General features: G+C 35.7%; 1 protein-coding gene across 1 annotated transcript in view; it reads right to left on the bottom strand.

Moving 5' to 3' along the window:
* The window catches only part of PRTG (protogenin), a 135,956-nt gene that overhangs the window by 47,699 nt on the left and 62,497 nt on the right, over positions 1-25,760 (bottom strand). Inside the window, exons 9-11 of the mRNA XM_027123087.1 lie at positions 23,975-24,139; positions 20,422-20,727; positions 19,500-19,688 (exon numbers count right to left, since the gene is read on the bottom strand). Of these exons, the coding sequence (XP_026978888.1) occupies positions 19,500-19,688; positions 20,422-20,727; positions 23,975-24,139 (660 nt within the window). The remainder of the gene's footprint in view (positions 1-19,499; positions 19,689-20,421; positions 20,728-23,974; positions 24,140-25,760) is intronic.

Raw genomic sequence — 25,760 nt, forward strand, 5'->3', positions numbered from 1 at the left:
TTCCTGTGGGTTGGGGAAGAGAAAAAGAACGAAGACTCCAAAAAAGCAGGGACTTAACTGTCTCAAAATTGATAACAGCTTTATGTGAAGCGTACTAATAAGGCTGGTCCACATATATGTTCCTAAATAATTTAAAAGTGAATAAAATAGAGCGATTGCTGATTATAAGAATTTTTAACACAGAAAAAGTGTTAGAATGGGGGGTGCATTTTAAAAGGCTGTAAAATTTACAAAGGAAGTTTACTTAAAGTCGTTACGTAAGAAAGTGAAATAAGTTCCTTCGATTATGTTGATATTTCTATCAAGAGCAATTCTTACCCTAAAAGCATCCAAAGTACTTGACTTGCGCTACTATACTTGGCTTAGCATTTGTTTAACTAGCTGCTCTGTCTGCCAACACACAGACACTGTCTGTTTGACATACATCATTGCCTTACAAACAATATTTTTGTAGACTGACAGAGAGAGCCTATTCATGACAACCAAACTTCCCCTGAAGCCATGAAATAAATTTCCTTCCAGGACTAACATTTCTCCCTTTCACTGTCATGGGCTCGCCATGCCATTTTGACCTTTCTGTGAGGCAACATGAAAATACCATCTATCATCTCCTGAACCACAGTGACTTGGCTGGAGGTGCACCGTTTCATGGCAAAAACATCTGTGGTCTGATAACCATTCCTCCAAATCTCAGCCCTCGGCAGTTAAAAGCATGCTTACAAGATGGGAGAGAAGCAGGTAGACAGCTTGAAGCCAGTCTTAAATTTCTTCTCAAGTAGGAAATGCAAGCTGGTAGAATATCAGCTTCATCAATCATAGTGATAAAACATGATTGCGTTACTTATTTATGCCTCCTTTAGAACTCACAAGAAGCACTATATTACAGCAATTTACTTAAACTTTGCTGAAGGTACCACTTCAAAATTGATTTTAATGTTAGCAGATAAGAGACTTCTGGGAGTTTGATACAAGCAGGTGCAGGTCATTACCATGTTAATTGGCTATAAACAGTCCACTCAAATTCTCTATAAACCTTAAATCTTTCAGGTACTGAAAGACACTGAAGATGTTTGGGGGGTGCTTGGAAGTTATTCAGTATATCTTTAAATAGTTTTCAACACATATGATAGAGAATCTGAAGCAATTTGAGCATATGAAGTTAAACTAAAAACATTTCCTGAGAAATAAAATATTCAACAGAAGACCTAAGTTTTCTTATATTCAATCTGAAATATATTATTATAGGGGAATTCCCTGGCGGTCCAGGGGTTAGGACTCGGCACTTTCACTGCCGTGGCCTGGGTTCAATCCCTGGTTGGGGAACTAAGATCCTGCAATCCATGCGGTGCAGCCAAAAGAAAGAAATATATTTTTATAAACACCAGTTTATAAACATTCCAAGGACAGAAGAAATATTCAGTTGTTTCAGGAAATAATTTGTTTTTAGTTCCTCAAGTGACCTTTAATTGGAAGGGTTACTGGATAGTATGAATAAGAAACTGATTTTCTGTATTTTTTTTCTCAGTAGGTAAAATTATATTACAATGTATGCCAATTGATATAACTTAAATATCCCACACATCTCTAGAAAATTGTTTTATATAATCAATTGTTATTTCAGAAGTGCTGTCGTTTTAACCACGTGCATAATCATTGTAAAACCATTCCTAACTTGGAGAAACTAAACACACGGCACAGAGCATTTTTAACCTTTTATTTTTTAAACATTTTGATATATTTTCCTTATTTCCTATTCTCTTATCTGTATGTGCATGTGCTCAAGTGTACATATACACACCACTTTTTCTTTTGTTGAATTATCATACACTTCACACCTAAATACGTGGACATGTTTCCCCTGAGAACAAGGTGAAACATATATAACCACAGTACCATTATTACACCCAATAAACTTAACAATGACACAATTTTATCTGATACATAGTCTATTTTTAAATTTCCCATCGATAATGTCCTTTATATTCCCCACCCCCGCCCAAATTCCTGAATCCAACTGAGGGTCACACACTGCTTCTTCACCTAGAATTGTTCCCTGTCCTTTTCTTATCTTTTGTGACAATGACAATGACATCCTTAAAGAATCCAGTCCAGATGTTTTATAGACTATCTCACATCTGGATTTATCTAATTGTTTCCTCATTGTCAGATCCAGACTAAATGTTTTTGGCAAGAATATTACACAGGTTAGACTATGACTTTAACATAGAGTTTTTTTATTAAGGGAAATATAACTTAAAATACACATTTTTTTGTAACTGCAAATTTGTTATATTTCTTGTTGAAGAGCAACTATCATAGTTTCAAAAGCTTTCCTAACTCCAGAATAGTGTTTTCTTAGTGGCCAATTTTATCTCTGTATTTATCTATATTTATCCATATGAATGTATTAAACTCTTGCCTGACAAGACAATGAAAAGTACCAACTTGTTTTTAGGGTTCTTATAAGATTTCTAGAAATATCTGGGACTCTGTACGTAAATAATGCAAATGCATATTTGTTTTCTTAATTCTCAATGACTCACACTGGAATGCCAATTTGTAATATACACAGCCTAGGAATAGAGTAAACCAAGAAATCAGGGCCATAAAGTGTGCAATTCAGTTAACATGGGACAAAGAATTAATATGATTAAAACAATCACTGTAATTTCTGAGTGGATATACGCATAGAAAAAAGGGCCTTTTAAAAAGAGTGTTTCAAATATAGTTTCTATAGTTTTGTAGGGTCAGAATTAAGGCCCATCTGCCCTGATTTTTCTTCTGAGACAAAAGGCCATTTTATGAAAAGAGTGGGAGTGTATTCAAGAAAGCGAAACCACACTAAAAATCATCATACTTGGTCATCCAGATGGAGAAATGTGAAAGTTCAAAATATTTATTTTAATTGTTTCCTCCATTAGTATTTCTAGGTCATCCAAAACACTGTAACTTGTTAAATGATCCTAGAAACTACAGGAATCTTCTTCCCTTATTAGCTTAAGTCATTGTCAAGCATAATATAGTTTTCAATACAGATTCACAGAGACTCTCCAACAATGTGAGCATATGGTTTTTTCGGAGGTACTGTATTTTGGGAATTTAGTTAGTATATTAAAATCTTCTAATAATTAAAATATCCTGTTCCCCCTGGCTACCAGTGTTTGTGGTTTGCTTTGGCTGCAAGGAAGCTCGTAGCTAAATTCATAGGCATTTCTAGCAACTGTACAGGATCTTACAGCATGCAACAAAGAAGTCGTTATCCTGGTTTCACTGACTCTTTCAATCTTGATTTGTCTTTGCTCCAATTTTTTCATCTAAGTATAGTCAATTAAAATATACTTTACTGTTTTCTCTCATTATGATCAAATACATGTTTGTTACAGAAAATTATGTAACTCAGGCCAAAAGAAATAAAAATAAAATATCCTTAAGACTGGCACCCAGAGATAAGCACTGTGAACATTAGTTTGTATGTTTTTTCATCCCCTTTCCTATCCATATGCACCCATACTCAGTATATTTTATATTTCATAACTGTTTTTTTTTCAGTTAATATCCTATGGACAACTATTCCTATTATTAAATATTCTAAAACATTCCTTCTAACGTCTACATTTATTCAAATTGTATGGATGTACCAAGTTTACTTTATTAAACCTCTGTAGCTGAATATTTAGGTTTTCTCCAGCTTTTCACAATTATAAATGACCCCATACACTACAGTGAGCATCCTTGTGGTTAAGTGTTTGTGCATGTTCATAATACTTTCTTATGGCAGGTTCTATTAATAGAGTTGCTGGGTAAAAGAGTGTATATTATTCCACCCCCTGTTGGTGTTGCCTAATTATCCCTAGAAAAGCTGTGTATCAATTTACACTCCCACTATTAATATGAGTGTTCTTTAATCCCAAACACTTACTAACACTGGGCCTTATATCACCTATTTCTTTATTTTGTTGAATTTTGTGTTTCTGTATTGAGTTACTCCAAATCTTTCTTAGAAGGAAGCAGGAGGTATATAAATTTGAAATAATGACTAGCTAGATATATTTACAAAATCTACCAGGGAAGATGTATAAACTGTGATAATCAGGCACAATGTGGTGCCTACCGTCTGCACAGGTTTCCTAAGTTATTGTTAACATCCTGGCATGCTGAGAAAGCTAAGATGCCATTTTTACCTTCAGCTGAAGCAACTGCTCTAGTTTCTATGATAAAGTAAGTGTCAGTGGAGTCACCTATCTTGGCCAATTCAAGAAGCCTCCACTTACATAGGACAGCCTACGTTCTGGGATGTTATGCAAAGTCTTTGAAGAGTTCAAACATCTCAAAATGGAAGAGAAATGTACAATTTCAATAAACTCTGTCAGGATTATGTTATCACAGCAGCTTATCCAAATGAACTGATAAATCAAGTTGTTTAGATAGGAAAATATACCAGTATTTAGCCTGTTTTGATGATTAGTCTATGACTATGTTTACATCATGCCTCCTTTAAGTCTTTCATTATTCCATTAACGTCCTTCACCTGGTTAACTTCTATTATCTTTTAGATCTCAATTCACCATCAGTATCAGTATTAGATCTCAATTCACTAACCCAATGCCCACTTGCAAACTATATGGTGTCCTCTTTAACTTATCACTCCCTATGCTTTTCCATCGCAGCACTTACAAAAGCTGTCAATTACAATTTATATGGTGATTTGATTAATGTCTGTTTCATCCTCTAGATGGTAACGTTTCATAACTGTGGTAGTTAGTTAGAAATAACCAATCATCTATTTTAGAATAGTGGTCTCTAAATTTTTTTCATTTTACCCTCCATTAGTAACTTTTTTCGAGCAAGCATACTCATAACATATATACACGTGTGACTGTCCTATTACGTACATTGTGAAATAAACATACAAAAATATTTTTAAAGGCGAAGATAAAAAATACTTTTCTCCAGTAATGCCTGTCTTGTAGCTTGCTCCCCTCCACCTCATGGTGTGTATAATTCATACAAAGCTTAACATTTCATTTGCATTAACTAAGTTTTTTTTAAGAACAAGGTTAAAACAGAAACAAAACAAAACCCCCAAGTATAATTACTGCTATGCAGCAAATGTTTTTTTTCTATCCACCCTGAAGTTTCTTTCATGTGCTAATGTGGTATTTAAAAAACCTCCTCTCCTTTAACTTAGATCTTTAAAGACCTCACACATCTAAAGATTCTTTACATTCACCAGAAACTTCCAGAGTGGTCTGAGGGTTGACATGCAGTATGATTAATGGATAGTACTGATTTAATTTCCTAAAACAAGAGTTTTCCCTTCTGTAAGGAAAACTGTTGTTCGCAATTCATGTCAAGCATTTTACCATGCTTACAGATTCTTATTTTTAAATAAGAAGGCAAAGCTTATTGAAATTTTTCCTTCATTTATAAAATTACCACTGGAAAAGTTCTGGCCTATAAAACAATCAAAAGCTGATCAATAACTATGAGCATCTTCCTAATACCAAAGAAACATGGCTTTTATTTGTTACCATTTTAATGAGGTTTTATTCGCACATGTAGAAAGGAAGCAGAAAATATAACAGAAGATAAATTTAATAAATAAACTTCAAAATGTAAATACAAAGTGCTCTAGAGACTACTGGGATATTTTAGGAGCTAGATACATAAGGTTAAAGATTCAGTATTAAAGTATTAGTTAAATAATTATTAAATAGATATGAACATCATTAGACAGTAAATTATTAAAGTTTCTTCAAAGATCTTAATTTGGTGTCATTTGGAATGAAGTTAAAAATTCTTCTGTGGGGTAGGGATGGATTGGGAGTTTGGGATTAGCAGATGCAAACTATTATATACAGGATGGATAAACAACAAGGTCCTACTCTATAGCACAGGGAACTATATTCAATATCCTATGATAAATCATAATGGAAAAGAATATGAAAAAGAATGTACACATATGTATAACTGAATCACTTTGCTGTACAGCAGAAATTAACACAACATTGTATATCAACTATACTTGAATGAAATAAATTTTAAAAAATACTTTCCCTGGAGACAAACAGTAGGACTAATTTTGTTCTCATATACTTTTTATATTTGCTATCTGAAGAAAAATTTGACTACTTAACACACAAAGAGAGAAACAATTGGCAATTCCCATTCTCGCTCATATTTCAATAGCGCCTGTTTCTGGGGTTTTTTTGTAAGTTTTCTGTTGTTTTGCTTTCCCTAAAGAAAAGATATTTCAAGTGGAAATTTGCTTTGAGGGAGACAGCAGGAAGGGATATTTGATGAGAGTGAAGGAAGCAGTGAAGGACACTTTGCCTCCGGCATCCCCAACTCTTAACTACTCTAACATCAGACCCCAAACTTAAGTTACCTCAGACTCAAAAGTGGAAATACATCACAATTGGTATTTCACTTTATAGACTGGTAAAAAAAAACACTGCCACTTGAAATAATGGAACTTCCTTATCCTGCTTATTTTCCCCATCTCCACAGGGGCCTTACTTTATTTAGGGTTCTTTTCAGTCAGGCATGAGAAGCGAGGCTCCACAAGTACTGTAAATCTTTACCCCAGCAACAAAGGTCAAAGGGTTATCTGTGCTATGTAGTTTTAGAGTAGATGATTTTCTTTATTCTTTTCTTTCTTTCTTTCTCCTTTTTTTTTTAAGAAAACAAAACATATGCATATGAAACACAGCAAGCTAATTTAGGTACTAAAAGAATTCCTCTTCTATAGATGAACTGCTTTCTCAAGAAAACTACTAAATATCAACTTTTCAGGCACTTTACAAAGGGAAACTAGATGCAACCGAGTTTCCCTCCCCACCACCACTGTCTGCTAGAAAACTTGCCACACAGCTGCTAAAGCAGTAATATAACTTCAAACCTACAAAAGTGATGACCATTTAGGCAAATGCATCAATTTCATTCTTGAAAAAAAAAAACAACTTTGCTTTATCCTTTAAAAAAAAAAAAAGAGTAGGCTTTTTTGTTCACAAATTATACCTCATTTACTAACAAGACAAATGTTTTTCAGAGCTTTTCATGTTTAGAGCATTTTGAAAGGTAATGACTGTTCAAGACTAAGAATATAAAAGTCCAGGAAAAACTATCGAAATTCTTTTCCCAATTATTTTTGTGGCTTTGATATGGAAAGTTGAACCTTATTATCTTTTTAAAGATGGATAAACATATTTAAGAAAACATAGGCATTTATTGTTGCCTTTCTTCTCTCTTACCAAAACAATCTTTTTTTTTTAAAAAAAACAATCTTTTTAAAGTAGGAAGTAAAACTGTTGAGTGTAACATCCCCTAGCGTGCCACCGATACAATTCTGATACAGTACAATATACAGCACAGAGTAAAAGGCATTTATTCTTTCAGGAGACACTGTCATTTTAATGCTCTTTGCAATCCTCTGAATTTAAGTGGCAGAAATGCAATTTTAACAGTACTGCTATTACATTCAACTGAGTTACAAAAAAAAAAGCTACAAAAAGGCTTTCATATACTGAAGAGGGCAAAATATCTTCTGTGATCTGCTGCAAGATACAATCTGGAATTTGCCAACTATATTTCTCCCATAATATAGCAGCAATGGTTTGTCTAATCCCTTTGGCTTCTTTCTTAATCAAAATTCCTCTATCTTTTGCAGCAAGTAAAAGAAACTGATAAATGTTTAGAATTGCACCAAATTAAGAATATAAATATGACCTCATCTATATGGAAAGAATATGGAAAGAATTTCAGTTTCCTAAGGTCTATGAAGATGATTAAAAAAAATAAGATAGCACTGAAAGTGACAACTCAGAAAATGAGAATGTTCAAAATTTCACATAGTAAGAGAAATTTCAATGAGATTTGTTGAATGTGCCCCACTTTCCTGAAAATGACCTAATGTCTTTCATTTTACAATTATGCTGACAATGGTTTCTTCTGCTCAAATCTTTGCAGCTAAGACAGAAAGATGCTGGGTCCCTTGCAGCAGGACAGCATCAGTGTGTAGGCTTAACTCCAAACTGCACACCAATGATTCACCATCTCAGATCTTCTGAAATCGAACCCATATATTAAGCTGCTAGAGACATCTCCACCAGAACACCAACCTTTCCAACTCAACATGGTCAAAACTGAACTTAATATCTCCCACTTTTCCAAACCTGGTCTTAACTCCTAAAGCTCTACTCCAATTAAAGTATCGTCCACCCAGAGCTCGAGAACTGGTCCAACTTCTTCCTTACCTAATCATATTTACAAACAGCTAATAGTTACTGAGCACTTACTATGTACCAGTGCACCTTGCTGAGGGTTCCGCATGTACTAGCACACTTAATTCTCAACATCCTGGACATTGTGCAAATTGAGGTTCGTGGAGGTGCAGTAACTTGACCAAGATCAAGTGTGTGGAGAGCTAGAATTCAAAGCCTGGCCATCTTATCTCAAAACCCTCAGTCTTCTATTTTAAATTTTAAAACTGACATTTTGGGGATGTATGGTTCTATTTAACACACGCACAGATTTGTGTAACCACCACCACAATCAGGAAACAGAACAATTCCATCATATAAAGAAACTGCTGGTGCTGCCCCTTTGTAGGTAAATCCTACTCCCACCCCAATCTATGGCAATCATTCATCTGTTCTCCATCCCTATAGTTTTGACTTCTCAAGAATGTCACATAAATGGGGACTTCTCTGGTGGTCCAGTGGGTAAGACTCCACGCTCCCAGTGCAGGGGACCAGGGTTTGATCCCTGGTCAGGGAACTAGATCCCACATGCCTCAACTAAGAGTTCAAATGCCACAACTAAAAGATCCCACAGGCCGCAACTAAAAAAAAGATCCCACACGCCACAACTAAAGATCCCACATACCACCACGAAGATCGAAGATCTCACATGCAGTAACTAAGACCTGACACAGCCAAATAAATATTTTTTTTTAAAAAAAGGAATGTCACATAAATGGAGTCATACAGAATGTAACCTTTTGAGACCAGCCTCTTTCACTCAGCATAATGCCAATATTCATCAACAAACTATCGCAAGTAGCCATATAGTTCATTGCTTTTTATTGCTGAGGAGTAATTCAATGGTATGGGTACATCACAGTTTGTTTATCCACTCACCCACTGAAGGACAACTGTTGTTTCCAGCCTGCGGGGGACTGTGAATTGAGCTATACATTTTATGTATAGGTTTTTGTGCGAACATCAGTTTTCATTTTTCTACAGTAAACACATAGGATGAGATTGCTGGGTCACATGGCACAGGCATGTTTAACTTCATAAGACAGCACTGAACCGTCTTCTAGAGTGGCTGTACCATTTTGCATTCCTACAATAATGCATGAGAGTTCCAGGTGTTCTGTACCCATGTCAGCACTTGTTATTGGCAGTTTTGACATTTAAAAAAATTTTAGTCATTCCAATAGATATGTAGTGGCATCTTACTGTAGTTAAAATTTTTTAATTTGCATTTTGGTAATGGCTAATGATGTTGAGCATCTTTTCATAGACCCCTTAGGCATAATCCCTACATATGAAGGTCTCCTATTAGGCCCACATGTAATCAGTCAAGTTCTAAGTGTGAAAAACTTCATACCTGCCTTCTCTCCAATGAACTACTGTCTTAGCTTATACTTATTATTTTAGATTATTTCAACAACCATTTTACTGATTTCCTGTCTTCAGCAGCCCCCTCTCTCCCTGGCTCATGCTCACTGCATTCTCTAAACCTATCCTCTACAATACAATTACCAGTTATCTGTCTAAACAAGCCATGTCATTTTCTCATTTAAAAACTTGCTGGCTCTGCACTACTAACAAGATAAGACAAAGACTAACTAATTTATCAAGGTACACAGGGTCCTTAAAACATGGGACCTAGTTAACTCTATGGTTTTAGCTTCCGTAACTCCTACCCATGCAACCCATGTTTCAGCCATAGCAAACCAATGAGGCTACCTCTTTTAATCTTTTTGTTTCTGTACATTTTAAGCTCCTATAATTGGAATGATTTTCCTCCATTTCTCTACTGGGCAATTTTTTAGCATACAGTAAAATTAGTCATTTATCCTCTGTGCTTTCAGAGTAGTCTGACTATACCTCAATTTTGTCTATCAGCACATTTTCCTATGAACGCTGATAGGTCCTCCAGGCTGAACTTAAACACTTCGGAGGCAAGCATGCCATTTTACATTCAGGTTCCTTGTGCCCAATCCAGGGCCTGGAGAGTATGTGCATTCAATCAATATACGTTAATTTTTAAATTTTAAAAATAATGGGGAACACATACATAGAAACTTCTGAGAAAAATGTGTATTGTATGAACCCTAAAATTAGAAATTTTGCATTTCTAATTGGCACTATCTTCTAGGCAATGTCTTCATGAGGAGTTAGGAGAAGAAATCACAGAAGTCAAAACTGCATGTTGTGGGGATGGTTTGGATTTTGCAATTAATTTGCTGGTAATTAATTTACACTAATTAAACGGTAACTGCAGCCCATTATCAGTCATTTCTAAATGGAGTTCAACTGATTTGCAAGGCCAAAGAGCTTCTGTGTTATAAGCCTTCTAGTAGGGCCCAAGAGACCAGCCCCAGGAAAGCATAGGAGTCTCTTTATCTGAGACCTATTGAGTTCCATAAAACACTGTACTCACACAGTGCTAATGAGGGCTTTACAAACAGTACTGTAGCTCTTAGAGCCCACTGTAAAGCTCAATGATAGCAGCTGAGTGGGTTGAAAAATATTCTCCTTTCGAGTGACTATTAAATGCTCCTGGCTTCATGCTGTCGATTCAAAGAACAGTTTGTGTTATGGGTTTATGGAATCCATGGCTATGTTTATTTCTTTGATCATTTAAAAACATAATATTTAATTAACTTGGCACTATCACAGTTACCTAAAATGAGATGACCAAAGTAAGAGTAATTAGGTTTTCTCAGGGGATAGAATATGTTATTAGATATATGACTGGATGCCTCCTGAGAGTTTACTCAACCCAAAAGAAACATAAATTAAAACACTTTAACTAATACAGTTATAGAACTGGCTTAAAGGGAGGCATAAGCCAAAGGTCCAAATACCTTTCCCTTATATGTTAAAATGGTAGTTTTTTTTTTTTTTCCAGATATGGGATCAATATTACCTAACACTTTGTAAATGATTTTTGAAGAGGGTCTGCACAGTGAAATTTCCAAATTTGCTGATCTGGTGGATATTATATTATACGATGATTATAATCCCCAAAAGTTGAGTATAAAGCGATTTAAAACAACAGAATAAGCTGTTTTCTAAAGGAATTTTAATTTACCATTTGTGTACATGGAAACTGCCATGTACAGTAGGGACTACAGCAAACTTAGAGTATAGACTTTTATAACATGTGTGAACCAGAAAGTAAAAAGAAAGTTCACAAAACCTCCTCTTTCAGGGAAGAAGCAGTTCTGAGCTGCTTTTATGTCTCATTTCTCTATATTATATTCTACACACTGCAACAGAAAGATATTTCTAAACATAAATCTAATCAGGCCACTGACTTGCTTAAAATCATTTAATGGCTTCACACTGCCTTAGGACAAAGCCCAAATTCCCTCACGTGCCTTACCAGGTGTTGGCCTCTTGCAGGCCTCTCCAATTTCACTCTGGTCATAGAAACACTTAGTTCCTCCAGAACATGGTCTCCCTCACCTCCTGGCCATCCCACATAAATTCCAGCATTCCCTGAGTATTTCCTGGGTTCTGCCATTCCCTCTTTGTAAAGGCAGATTTACCCTGAAGCTATGAAGCTTAACTTTCAGAGCCCCTGACCTGCATGGGGTCTATTAAAGACACTGTACTACAGTGTATTTTTATATTATTTTAATTTATTTTATTATATATTATTTTATCAGGCTCCACATAACCTGTATCTGCCCCTGCCCCTTTGCCTGCCTAATACTAATCTTCCTTTAGATCTCAACATAAATGTTATTTCTTCTTGAAAGCTATCCCCATTTTAGCCCTAAAATAGGTCAGAGGCCCCTGCCAAGTGCCGTAACAGCAATCTGACATCTACAGTCAAGGAGTTCATCACACCTTATTTTAATTGCTTATTTAATTATCATTCTTCCTCCTAAGTTCCCCAAATGCTATGATTATGCCTACATTAAATATGGCTGTGTTCTAATGTAGGGACTACCACATAGTGAGTGTGGTAAATACCTGAGAATGAATCTGTGAATGAGTATCAGTGGCAAACAAAATATAGAAACGAAGGGCCCAAATGAGAAGATTATACCTGAAAGCCTGTGATTCATCCACTCCTTGGATGTTTGGGAAGAAATGTACTGACTGAATGATGATACTCATGAAAGGCCATGTTTTTCTCCATGTGTAAGCTGAGAAGTATGGGGAAGTGTGACTAGAAGCAAGATAAGCAGTAAGAAGTGCAGTAAACATGGACTAAAGAAAGGTTTAGTAGGAACAATAATTAAAAACTATAATTGGCTTGACAATTAAGAGAGTCAGAAATATAGGAACCTAGAAGGCACAATAACAAATTTCTGAAAGATTTCCAACAAGAATAACAAACTAGAGCTAAGAGTTATTAAGTTATAAAGAATTAACACTGGCTATTTAGGAAAAATATTACTAGGTCATCTAGACCAGTGTTTCCACTTTTATGTGCATACTAGCCACCTAGTAATTATATTAAAATGGAGACTCTGATTCAGTGGGTCTGGGGAAGGGACAGGGCGAGCCTGAAACTCAGCATTTAAATAAAATTCCAGATTATGCTGCTGATCCTGGGACCACACTTTAAAGAGTAAGGACTATAAAGTCTACAACTGGAATTGGCAAACCATAGTGATATGGTCTACTGTCTTTGGGTTACCTGCCAACTAAAAATGGTTTTATATTTTTGAGTGGTCAGAAAAAAATTTAAGCAATATTTTGTGACACGTCCAAATTATATGAAACTCAAATTTTAGTCTCCATAAATACAGTAAGGCTTTTTACTGGAACATAACCAACACCCATGCATTTATGAATTTTCTATGCTGCTCTGTGCTACAGTGGCAGTGGAAGAGACCATATAGCCCACTGTATTAGTCTGCTTAGGCTACCATGACAAAACACCATAGACTGGATGGCTTAAACAACAGAAATTAACTTCTCGTAGTTCTGGAGACTGGGAAGTCCAAGATCAAGGTCTGGTAGCAGTCCGTTTCTGGTAAGAGCTCTCTTCCTGGCTTGTAGACAGTCACCTTCTCATTGCCTCATATGGTGGAGAGAGCTCTGGTATTTCTTCCTCTTCTTCTAAGGGCACCAGCCCTATTGGATTAGGGTCCCACCCTTATGACCTCATTTAACATTTGTCACTCTCTCAAAGGCTCTATCTTCAAATACAGTCACATTAGGGGTTAGGGCTTCACCATATGAATTTGGTGGGAACATAAACATTCAGTTCATAAAGCCCACAAAACCTAAAATATTTACTATCTGACTCATTACAGAAAAAATTTGCCTGGCCCTGGTCTAGACCCTTGTTTCTCAAAGTGAGCAGAAATGCAAAAATTTCAGGCTTCACCCAGACCTACTAAATTTTAACAAGGTCCCTGGGTAAATTCATACACATAATAAAGCTCAAGAAGTAGTGGTTTCCATATCTAATGATCATGGTAAGTTATATGGGAAAAAATTTTTTTTAAATACAGATTTTCAGACTCTACCCTGGGAAGAGAACTATGTTATTGTAAAAACAACTACAACAGCTAACATTTGTTGAGGACTTACAATGCAATTTACAATGCAATGTTAACCCTTATGTGTATTATGTCATTAAATCTTCCTAACATTCTAAAATAAATATTATTATCCCTATTTAAAAGATTAGGCAAAAAACGAGGATTTAATTTGTTAATAAGCTGTGGAGCTTGTAAGTTAAACCTAGGCAGCAGACATGAAGCTTAGTCAACTGATGTTTTTCTTTTAACTATCAGTGCCACGTGCCTCCCATAACAAAGCACTGTAGATGACGCACCACGGGAATGACTGACACCATTTGGGGTCACAAGAGGATTCCCAGAAGAGTTAAGACTTAAAAGTTGAGCAAGATTTTTTCCAGAGAGAAGAGATAGGTCTCCAATTTTGTCCAGAGAGCATTAAAAATATTTTAAAATGGAAGATTCCCTTTCATCCTAGAAGAAGAATTTAAGGAAAGATAAACAGATGATTAACTGTAAATTTTGTATAGTTCTTACGGTTTCATCAACCTGCAAACATTCTGTTTTTAACTAGAGGTAGTTGCAAATTGGCAAATGAAAATCTTTTTATTGTCTTTAGGTAGCAGTACGTTTTTAGTAATGGGATTTTTAGAAGTGGATGCTCCATTTCTTTTGAGGTATTGGTTTTTTAAGTATTTTTTTTTAATTTTAAGTATTAAGGTTCTAAAATGTGATTTGAATATCAATCATATTTGGCATTGTTGGATATTGCAGAGAAGGGAATTTTCAAAAATTTTTACTCTCTTGATAAATTAGGAATAAATAGTTCAGTGTTCCCTAAAGTCTGTGTTTAAGTTTCAGCATGTTTTGTCTTGATAAAAGATTAAACACAACATAATAACTTAAAAGATATTTAACAGTGAAGGAAGTGAAATACAGTACTTTTTAAATGTTCCCTTTGTTATGTTATAATTTGTACTCACAGTCAATTTTATGGCCTACATAGTAGATGGTTTCCAAAATCATTTCTTTAAGAAGTCTACTGACTTCAGTTAAATGAACTTATTTTGTAATTATTTGAGAAGAATGAAAGAATACAATCAGATACTGTTCAGAGCAACTATTTCTACTAAAAGTGAAAATTAACTGTGGTAAAGCACAGGAAGAACTGAAGAGAGGCAAAAAATGTGAGGTTATGTCCCCAAAGATCTTTCCCGTGGTAAACGACAGCAATAATGTTAATGGAATTTTTACACCAAGCCTAAAAATGGTCTGTTAACAAATAAATGCAAAGTGATCTCAGAGAAACCAATGCTGCTTTATGAAGTCAAAGCTCATCTGGACAGAATGCTTAATGATATTTATGTTGTCGACTATACATTACTTCAGCATGGAAGACTCCTGGCATCTATAATGACATTTAAACTGGTAGTCAATATCAAAGCACCAGATTATCTGAAATGAATTTATAGGCTAAGTCAGTATGGAACTATACACTTGAAATTATTCACAATTAGGAAGATTTTGTTATAAAATATAGTGTATTTTTTACTCCGTCTTATGTGAAATTTGCAGACCAACCACATTATAAGGATTTTCACCTGTAGCATGTTTCCAAAGACTTTCTGAGTGTTATCTAAGGCTTCCTTGTGTGAGAGGGGTGAGGGAAGACAGTCTCTGAAAAGACTTTGGCTTGCTTTAAAACGTGACTTCCATATTTCGTAAACTGAGTGATTCTAATTCTCTTCGAAACAAAATCGCTATTATAGTAAGGTTCACAATGACCCCTCTCTGCTCGAAGTGGTCTCAAAGTGGTCTCCTTTATGCCACAAAATCTTGTTCTGCCTCGACTAAAGGAAAGCTTACAACTTTCTCCAGCTATATCAACTTGGCTCACCAGTGCTAGTTGTTTTCTTTCTTGAGATATGTAGCCACACAACCAAATCCTATTCTACTATAGTGAAAGATAACACCCAGAAATCTGACTTGATTTTACCATGCTTCTATACAAACTGGCTAAGGGACTCTAAAATTACATCATTAACTAGGGACTGTTTCCTCAGACTCCTACTCCCAGCAGAAACTGGGAGTTACAACTTTAGATTTCTCAAAAAACGATCTGAGTTTTGAAGGTGTGATTTTAAATATTTTGGATCTTTACAATCGGTGCTAAATAAAATGCTCATTAATCATGCTCGCTGTGAAATTTAATAGCACAAATTCTTTGACAAAAAAGAAGCTAAAGATTATCTAACATCAGTGTCCTAAATGCTAAACAACAGCACTATCTAAATAATCCCCCCCTTTTCACTCTATTCTACACAGACAAAACAATTAAGAACAGTTTCTGACAATCAGCTTATGAAAACAGTCCTCTTGCAATTAGAAACTCTAACTTCAGAATTTGAAGCCAATTTCTGAAATAAACAGACCAAAAAAGGAGGAACAAATTATTTCAATCAGTGTATCATCAGGGAACACAAGTGTGCTATTAATTTTGCTTCTGTTTATTATGTGATGAATGAAACATTTAAAAATTCTATTTAAAACTGAACCAAACACTTAAAGTGCCAAGGAAAAAAAACTAAGTGAAAATAATTACTACGAAGATGCAAAATCTTGAAGAAAACCACAAACCACAATTTAGAACAAATCAAATAAACATTAAATCACAAGCCTAGTGCTTTTTATCCAACTCCCCCAAAGTAAACCACTTCCAATAAAATCAAACTGTATATATTAAAATCATTAAACTAAAACAAACTAACAACGTCAAAAAGACTTCCACTGCTCTGCCAATATTTATATTATACTAATAAAGACACAAGAGCCTTTTTTAGCCACTTTAAAAAACAAAACATTCTACATCTCAGGGAATTGAGCTTTGAGGGTTTACAGTAAAATGTTCTAAAATAACTTTCATTACTAAGTACAATTAAATTTAGTTAATCAGAAATTTGGGAGAAAATTGGACAAGTGATTCAACTTAATCTTTTGGTTTAATCCTTGTTTTTAGCAGTGGTCACATCTGTTACATTTTTTTAATCCAGTGCTATAATGCCTTACTTTAAAAAGAATTTAAAATGCTTGTTAAATGAATTGAAATATATGAACTCATTCACCTATTTCTTTCTTTCAGAAACAAAGAACTCTATGTATTACTAAGGAGAATGTGTCCCCAAAACATACTTTTTTATTGAAAACTTCATTACCTGAAGTGGAAACAAAAAGGGCAATCAGAAAGGGGATTAGCATGAAAATGAAATTTTGAGACATCAGTTTCCTACTCAAATTGACACTGAATCAGCAAACAAAAGCATTTAAATTTCATTTCCAAGACCACTTAGTAAATCTAGTTCCGGTTAGAGTATCTTTAATGTGCAAAAGCTCAGTAAAAGCAAGTATTCACCATGTAAGACACAGATAGGGTTCCCTTAACCTACTGCCCTCTAGACATATCACACTCTGTTAAACAGGCAGCTACCGCCAGATGCTCTCGCTAAAAATGGTCACAGATGGTCAGTTGTCCAGTTAATAGAACATACTGCTCTCCCAACAGCCAAAAGTAAGACGGAAAGGAGTGAGAGCTGTTAACACTTGCCTGCTTAGTGGGTTAAACCCATTAGCTTGTAGGCCCCAAGAGTGACTTTGTAGAAAAGGAAGATGAGACCTTAGGGTTCTCAAGATTAGAAGGCATCTTAAAGGTGATCTAGTCAACAGCTGCACAGTGCTTGAATCCACACAACTGCATCCCTGCCAGTCAGCTGATCCAGCCCTGGACACGGCAACTCCAGGGGTATGCAACGGGCCATCTAACAAGAAAGCCCTACAGCTATGAGAGAGTACTCTGCAACCCTGCACTGCAATTACTCCAGCCACCCAGTCTCACTCCAGTCAGGAGACACGCGGCTATTTTAATAGATGGGGTATATTGAGTATAACAAAATCATTTCCTACTTTTATGCACTATAAAATGATTTTAAATCCTTTGCAAATGGCATATGCAAAGGATTTTATGACATAAAAACACAGGCAGTAAATATATGCGATTTATTTTCAAAACATAGGAAGAAATAAAGGTATATAGGATGGAAAGCCATGATTCAGAGATTACAAAAAATTTCAACAAAAATCAATGGATCTTCTTCATATATATGCCATCTGTAGAAAAATTTTAAAGAATTGCTTTTTTTTTTTTTTTAAGAATTGCTTTTAATTGGCTAAGTTTTAATAAAATGTTTCTCTAAACTTTTCACAAGCACAGCAGTCTTTTGTTTTTTTCTAATAAATTATTCATCTGTTTAGAATAAGCTACCTATATGTTCAATAAGACTTGTCTAACAATCTACTGTTTTATCTTCAATGTACGTACACTTCCTTATCAGTGAAGAAATTGGAGGTACTGAGTTTGATTTTTCATTAAAAATTGTCTCAAATCCTGTTTCTTAACTTGATACTGACTAAAATTTTCTTGACTAAATGACATGCATGTGGAAAGGGAGGGCACCCTGAGAAGGCATGGCTAGAAATAAATGCTGCTGAATGGCTGACAGTAGGTTGGGCTAACGTCATCTGAGTATCAATGGCTTAAGGAAGGTCACCCTGGAACATATGTAACTTCTCCTCGTCCTTTATAAAGCTGTGTGACAGGGATCAACTGTGAAACTTATTTAACCTAATGCAGATTCAATTAAAATCCAACACAACAAGATTACGAGCAAAACGGCACCTGAAAAATTACGACAAAGAACTGGAAGATGGGGTTCTGCGTCCCTGGGTCTGAAAACAGATTCCCACCACTGCTTCTTACTGCACAGGGATTTGGGTCTAATGCTGTTCTCACAGCTTGTGCTGTGAGGCCAGGGGAAAGTAATGAAGCAGTCCCCTGTGGGACCCCTGTGCCTCTTCCCTTCCTGCACTCCAAAGGGCAGTCTGTTACAGGGAAAGCCAGAGTGCTTGTAAATTTCCATTATGTGCAGAAGGTGTGATAACAATCCAGCAGGAATTTAGTTGATGCTGCTTTGTGCTTACGGGTAAAAATCTACTCACAAGCAACAAACAGCTAAGTGTGCATTCTACACCTTGAGTACGTTTATACTCACACATTTACTGTAGTTATAAGTGTCTTTACTTTCTACTAAACATGTTTTCATCATGAAATCCTTTCACTGTGCAAAGAGAGGATGAATAGGGAATAAAAGTGTCTTTCAGAACTCTGATGAACCCAAACACAAAATTAAGTGCTTTTTCTTCAGTGTTTCTGGGTTAGAACTACATAAAGTAAATATTTACAGTTACATGGGTCATATGTAAGAGCATTATTTTGTACATAATTTACATATCTTTCACACATGCAAAATAATACACCTACCTGGCACTCTCAGGCAATTTCTAAGTTAAACTTAAATTATTGTGCATTATCTGATCATTTGGTGATATTCCTAATTTTACATTTCTATTCTACATCCACCACACAGTCACAAGAATTGATCAGGATCTCACGCCACCAGAAGTAAACTTTAGAAAGAAAATCGATGCCCAAAGGTGGGGAGAAGATAGAAAGATAACCTGGTTATCTGACATTGTACCGATTCACTCACAATGGTGAGTCAAGGACCATTCACTGACTTAAGCAGTAGAATATGCACAATGATGTAGCAGGGTCAATTCTTTTCTTTTTACCATTAAGTCATTACTTCTGCCTTATATCCTATAACTTTTTTCCCAATTGGTCAGGGAGGAAGGAAAAAAGGAAAAACAGTACAGGTTCACTCACCTAAACCACTGAGAGTATAGAGAAGGTCATTGGTAGCTAAGAAAATGGGTCCATTCTCCTGCTGCCCTTCTTCTTTGTAGTACAGCTTGTAGCCCTGAATGGTTGCTGTGTTCTCAGCATCTTGTTGCCACTTTACAGAAATGGTGGTACAATTCAGAGGCTCCAAATGTAACTCTGGAGACTTAGGGGCTAGAAAAATTCACCAGATGAATAAGAAACTCGTAATGCACATGAAAACACAGAATAGTATATAGCTCTCTCTGTTTTAAACCAACAGTTGCATAAAAATTCAATTCCAACAATTATACTTTAATATTAAAAATTCCACAATGATACTAAATTTTGAGACAGAATTAAAAATATAATTAAAATACTACCTAAAAAACTAAGGTATATAAATAAGAACAAAATTACATGTGTATTTTAAGTTTTTTCAAAGAAGCAGTATGTGTTTCCTAATTTTGACCATCCAATATTCCCCTGTGATAGAACAGGCATTATTATTAATCAATTAACAAGAAAAAGCCCAGTCATGTTACATTCCACATTAGTAAAAGAAGAGGCGGGTCTGGAACTTCCTAGTATTACGGTTTTTCTATTAAAATGATAATTTAAAAAAATATATATGGCAATGATATTAATTAGGTCTCTATTAATATATAACTTCTGGTAATTCAATTTGATTTGGACCCATCTGTCTTTGAAGGATCTGCTAAGTAAACATAGAGTAACCAGAAGTTTTACACACTAATGAGCTCCATGCAAAAAACTACTCAATAGAAACTTTAAAATTTTTTTCAATTAAGCCCATGATCGATGGAATACTTCAATTCATAAGACAAAATTTTAAAATGTAAACATAAGTTAGATAAGAAAAAAAAGAAAAATACTGTGTTATTCTTCCTCAGTAGTCAACATTTACCTTTCACGCTTGTAGCTTTGGGTGTCCTGTGTGAGGTCCATACTGAAGACTCTCCCAGCCCTACTCTGGTGGCAGCAGTAATCCTCACCAGGTAGACACTATCAGGTTTCAGGCCCTCTAACAGGTGCTCATGAGTGGTCCCTGGGAGCTCCAGAACTTGGATGGAGTTGTCAGTACTCAGGCGGAAGGACAGGCGGTAGAGGACCACCTGGCCCCGCCGATACTTGGCTGGGATTGGCAGCCATGAGACGAGAATATCGGTGGGACTTCGACTTGTCAAACTAATTTCAGGAGGTCTCAGGGGAACTAGTCATACAAGAAAACAGGTTGCTTATAAATATTTAGCATCAAAATTGTCAACTAGCACACCAGTATTTACTGAAGTATCTTAACAGCAACACATCACATAATAAAGGAGAGAGAGATACTTTCAGCCCTAGCTGAGGTTTCCAGTCAAGCAGAGTACAAACCAGAAAGAGGAAGGAAAAAATAATGAGGGAGGATCCGATACAGAGAACCAAAGAAAGCAAGGCTTTCACTGCTGTTGTTGTGACTGTTCTGATGTTCTTTGGGATTAATAGGAGCTTACTTAATATGAGAATACTTCTCAGTAACCCTAACCAAAATGTCTTAAAACAAGGAAGAGAGAATTACAGAAGAATGGAGAAGCTTAGGACACCAGGGTTATAACCTGACAAATAATTTTCAGTGTTTAGTAAGAGTTGTATCTTAAAAATTAGTGTGAATTTTGTATTCCTAATTATAATATATGGTGCTTAATATGAAAACAATGTTTTTTCCCTGTAAATAATTCGAATACAACAGGCAGTCCAGGAAAATGAGCCAGGTAAACTGGGAGGCAGTCTAATATTAAGAGCTAAGATGGGTTCTGGAGTTAGTCTCTGTGTAACTGAATCCCTGTTATATCAATTACTACTGTCTGTGTGTGATCTTGGCCAAATTAATTTCTCTGTGTCTAGGTTTCTTCATATACAAAATGGGGATGAAAAGAATAGCTTCTTCTACAGGCTTTCCTACCTCAAGTAATGGTAATTATTTGTCCAACTGCTCAAGACAAAAACCTTGGTGTCACCCTTGACTCCTCCATACACTCTCCACGTTCAATCCTATGACTCTACTACTCACACGGCCACCCCCTTGGTCCCTGCACCATCACCCTTGGCCTGTTTTGTTGCAACAGCCCCCTGACAGATTTCCCTGCCTCTGCCCTCTTCTTCACCACCTAGTCTCCAATACATTTGCTGTTAAATTGCAAGTCAGATCTTGTCTCTCTTCTGCTCAAAATAGCTCCCATTTCACTCACAGTAAAAGCCAGAGTCCTCATTATGGATTCATACACAGCCCTACCTACTTATATGGCTGGTTCCTCATTCATTCTGTGCCTCATCTCCTACTGCTTTCTGCTTGTTCCCTCCAGTCCAGCCGTGCTTGTGCTTCAGGCCCTTAGCAATTTCCATGTCCTTTCCTAGAATTCACGTCCCCCAGTCATTTGCCTAGCCAGCTCCCTCATTTTCATTTCCTTCAGGTCTTCAAATGTCACCTATTACATGAGGTATCTCTGTCTAAAGCCTTACCCCTTTCTCTGCTTTTTTCCCCTTCTCCTCAACACTTATTACTATCTAACAGAGCATATCATTGACTGTTTATCTTATTTATTGTTCCTCTGTCCCTTCTCCCACAACAGAAAGTAAGCTCCACAAGGTATGGGACAATTTTTTGTCTCTTTCATTCACTACTAAATACTGAATAACACACAGTACGTACTCAATAAATATTTGTTGAATGAATGAAATAATAGGTAGGAAAGGGAAAACCAATCAAGCATTTCTGAGTCCTTTATGTGTATGAACTCATGAATTCTCACAAAGACCCAATGAAGAAAGTGCCATTATCATTTCTACTTTATAGCTGAGGACACTGAGGTACGAAGAAGTCAAATCACTTACCCAAGGTCACACAGCTTGTAAGTGAAAAAGTAGATCTAGAGCCTATATTCTTATCCCCAACACCCTACTATCTCTTATATAACAATGGTTCTTCTATCATAGGGTTATGTGGGGATTAAAGGATATAAATGGAGGGAACGTTTTTAGACCACGCAGTGTTAGACACTCCAAAAGTGTTAGTTGTATCTGACGGGCACACTAGGAGACCCACACATCTCAGTCTGAGAAGTACAGGCTGAGGAAATGGGGGAATACTGATGCAGAAAATTGAAAAGCAGTGTCAGAAGTCCGTATGTTATCCAGAAAACAAAATGAAAATTAAACAAAAAAGTTGCAGAATTAAGGAAAGGTTTAAAAGAGAAAAACTTTGAGATCACAGCTTAATTGGAATTGGCAAGCTTTAACCAGTAGCTTGCTATGCTAAGACACATTTTCTTGAAGGGTATGGGGGAATACACCTCATATACCAAACAAACCCAAAACAACTACAACAAACACCAGCCTGTGTTTCACCTTAGATATATGCATGTCAGAGGTTGTTAAATGTAATTAGGTAACCAGAGAGGTCATGGTTCACTCTAAAATGGAACAGACTCTTAAACGAAAACTGAAATGTGGAATTCATCATCCAGATCAATGACAATTTTTTCATTTAGTAAAAGTCTGAATTTACAAACATTTACACAAGTAGTAGTATAGAGATATAATAGCTCTGGGACCAAATGGACAAAGAAAAAGATGTGAGAATCATTTATATAAAAATGTTTTGAAAACTAAAGGTGGACCATTTCCTGAGGATGCGAAAACATGTGTAAAGGAAGAATAGTATAATTAAGTATATGTTAAACAATCCCCCTTTCACACTGCAGAGTACAAAAATGGGCCATGGAGAGGCCCTGAAGAGAGAGATGAAGAGTCAGAGGAGGAGAAACAGTTCTCCAGCACTATTTTAATGGATAGAATTTCCCACCGTTATAAGAGTATATGGAGGCCTGCCCTCAAAAGGACAGCAACTCAATTTCCAACCCCAGGTAACAAACTGAACAGGCAATACTTTCCTGCTTGTGCAGAATAAGCACAATGTATCTAAAAATAAACTAACTGCTATCTGATTTTATAAGAATTTTTTTAGCTGACAAGTACTAAACTTCTTAAACTCCCAGTTTCAGAAGTCCAATGCCTCTGACCTCCAGTCATTACATACACTCAATATGTAACTGTCATTATATTTTTTCCCGCCTAGAGAATCTCACATTTTGTTCTCCTCAGTAAAGAAAAGAAAACAAACCAAAAACCCTGCAACGCACTTACAATTTAAACCAGGAACTTGAAGAAACAGAAGGACAATTTTGTTATTAAAATTTGTATTACGAATTATAAATGAAAGTGCTCTTCATCATGTTACTGTCAAAAACTGAGAGTAAGATTTGAAATGGTAAATTAGCCTGCTGGTTATCACATTTGTTTCTGTTTTTGTTTTTAAACCAAAACCAGGATATTTTCTCTGAGTTAGAACACATATTCATTGAAAATGATAAAGCATATTACTGTTCATGCTGAGATGACCTAGAGTCACGTTTTCTTACCATCCTCTAAAGTGTTCTGTGTCACGTGGTCGGACATCTGGCTGGCTCCCATTGGCATATAAGCCACAATGTAGAAAGTATAATTGCTGGCAGGTTCCAAGTCATCAATAAGATAATGAGTTGTGTCATTTCCGATGACTACTTGATACTCTTCATTGTTTAAACCTAGGTTAAGGAATCAGTGTCTAAAAATTATGAATATTCAAAATAAAATTAACAAGACCATTACCATTTTCTTCCACTATGAAACACTGGTCCTTGGATCTCTCTGTTATCTTTTGTGACCCTTTAAAACATGTGAATAGGAAGGTTTTTATTTTCTAAAAGTAACCATGTCTTGTTACAAATTACTAGCTTGAATTTTTCCTGAATAAATCAAACTGAAAACAATTAATCTTCTCTAAACATCATTTAACATCTAGTCAAAACCCAGAGCAGAGACAATGTACAGCAGTAACACAACAGAGTTTAATGCTACAGAACACTGTAGCTCATTAACAGTGTAAATTTTACTTGCTTAAACTCATGGTTTCCTTTTTCTTTTAAACATAAATGGAGAGACAGTAGGGAATGTAATGGCTCTACTCTTTATAAAAACAAACCAAACCAAAAGTTGTCCTGCAAAAGATCTCATTTTGCCCCTAGAGATTCTATTAAATTTGACTGACACAAGTTGTTCTTTTTACTTATATTGAAAGCAAAAGAACTGGGAGGCACAGAATGTGCTTCAAAATGTTTTGTTCCACAATGAGGGTTTTTTTTCCCCCCCTAGAGAGGAAAAAAATTCTCAGCAATTCTTAATAAAATATGCATAGCAAGGTATAGAAGAGGATTTGTCTTTGTGGGATTTACTTCCTACAGAGTAAACTTGTAAAGTGGAACAAGAGCACTGGCAGCTACTGTGCTTTGCGAACAATTCACAGTAAATGCACGTCAACTTAATCACAACTCTCTAAGGATGGAGCCCCTTCTCTCCACACTGGATTTATAAACAAAACAGAAGGCAAATTCCACTATTAAGTTTTCCCACATTTCTGAATTAACTTGATAGCATTTTAATTAGACAAGATTACAGGCATTTCACAACAGACTAGCTAATGGTTCGTTAATTAGGAACTGCATAGTACGATTTCTGACCTACCAAACAAGGTCCTTGAGTTCGAATTAAAAAGCCTTGTTCTGCCTTTGAATAGACCACTGAGCCGCATGTGGAGGGCTCTAATGAAACAACCATAATAGCGAACAAGAGTGGTCTCCACCAAAACCAGCATTCCTTTTACCTTCTTAAATCATTAAAAAGGGAATTAACATACTCCAACATGCTCAGTTAACAGACTTTCATTCTTCCTGCTACCATGACCCCTGATTTAAATTCAAAATACTCCTTTTCAAAATACTACTTCAAAGTACAAAAAACAAACAACAACAAACCACCTGTTTGTACAGACAATTTTATTATATCACCATTCTTTGGGTATCTGAATTTGTTTGGAATGTCTATCACATAAAAAGTAGGCTGTTTTGTATATAACTAAAATCTGTAAACCTCTGCCATTGTTTCCATGAGAAATCAATAGTGAAATCTCTAGGATTTATAACTAGTTTTTCCTCTAAATTTTTGCCAAAAGAAAATGTGAGGATAAAAAAGATTCCAGAAATGGAACTGAATAAAAATTTTAAGAAAGATTTGATATCTACTTTTACATAATAAATGAGATATCAATAAAGAGTATCCTGCTCAGTTTTTAGAGAGTTCTATGAGATTTCAGAAAAATAATCAAAATAT

Source organism: Aethalodelphis obliquidens, unplaced genomic scaffold (genome assembly GCF_003676395.1).
Source record: "Aethalodelphis obliquidens isolate GAN/ISIS:26980383/991018 unplaced genomic scaffold, ASM367639v1 scaffold26, whole genome shotgun sequence".
Classification (NCBI taxonomy): Eukaryota; Metazoa; Chordata; class Mammalia; order Artiodactyla; family Delphinidae; genus Aethalodelphis; species Aethalodelphis obliquidens.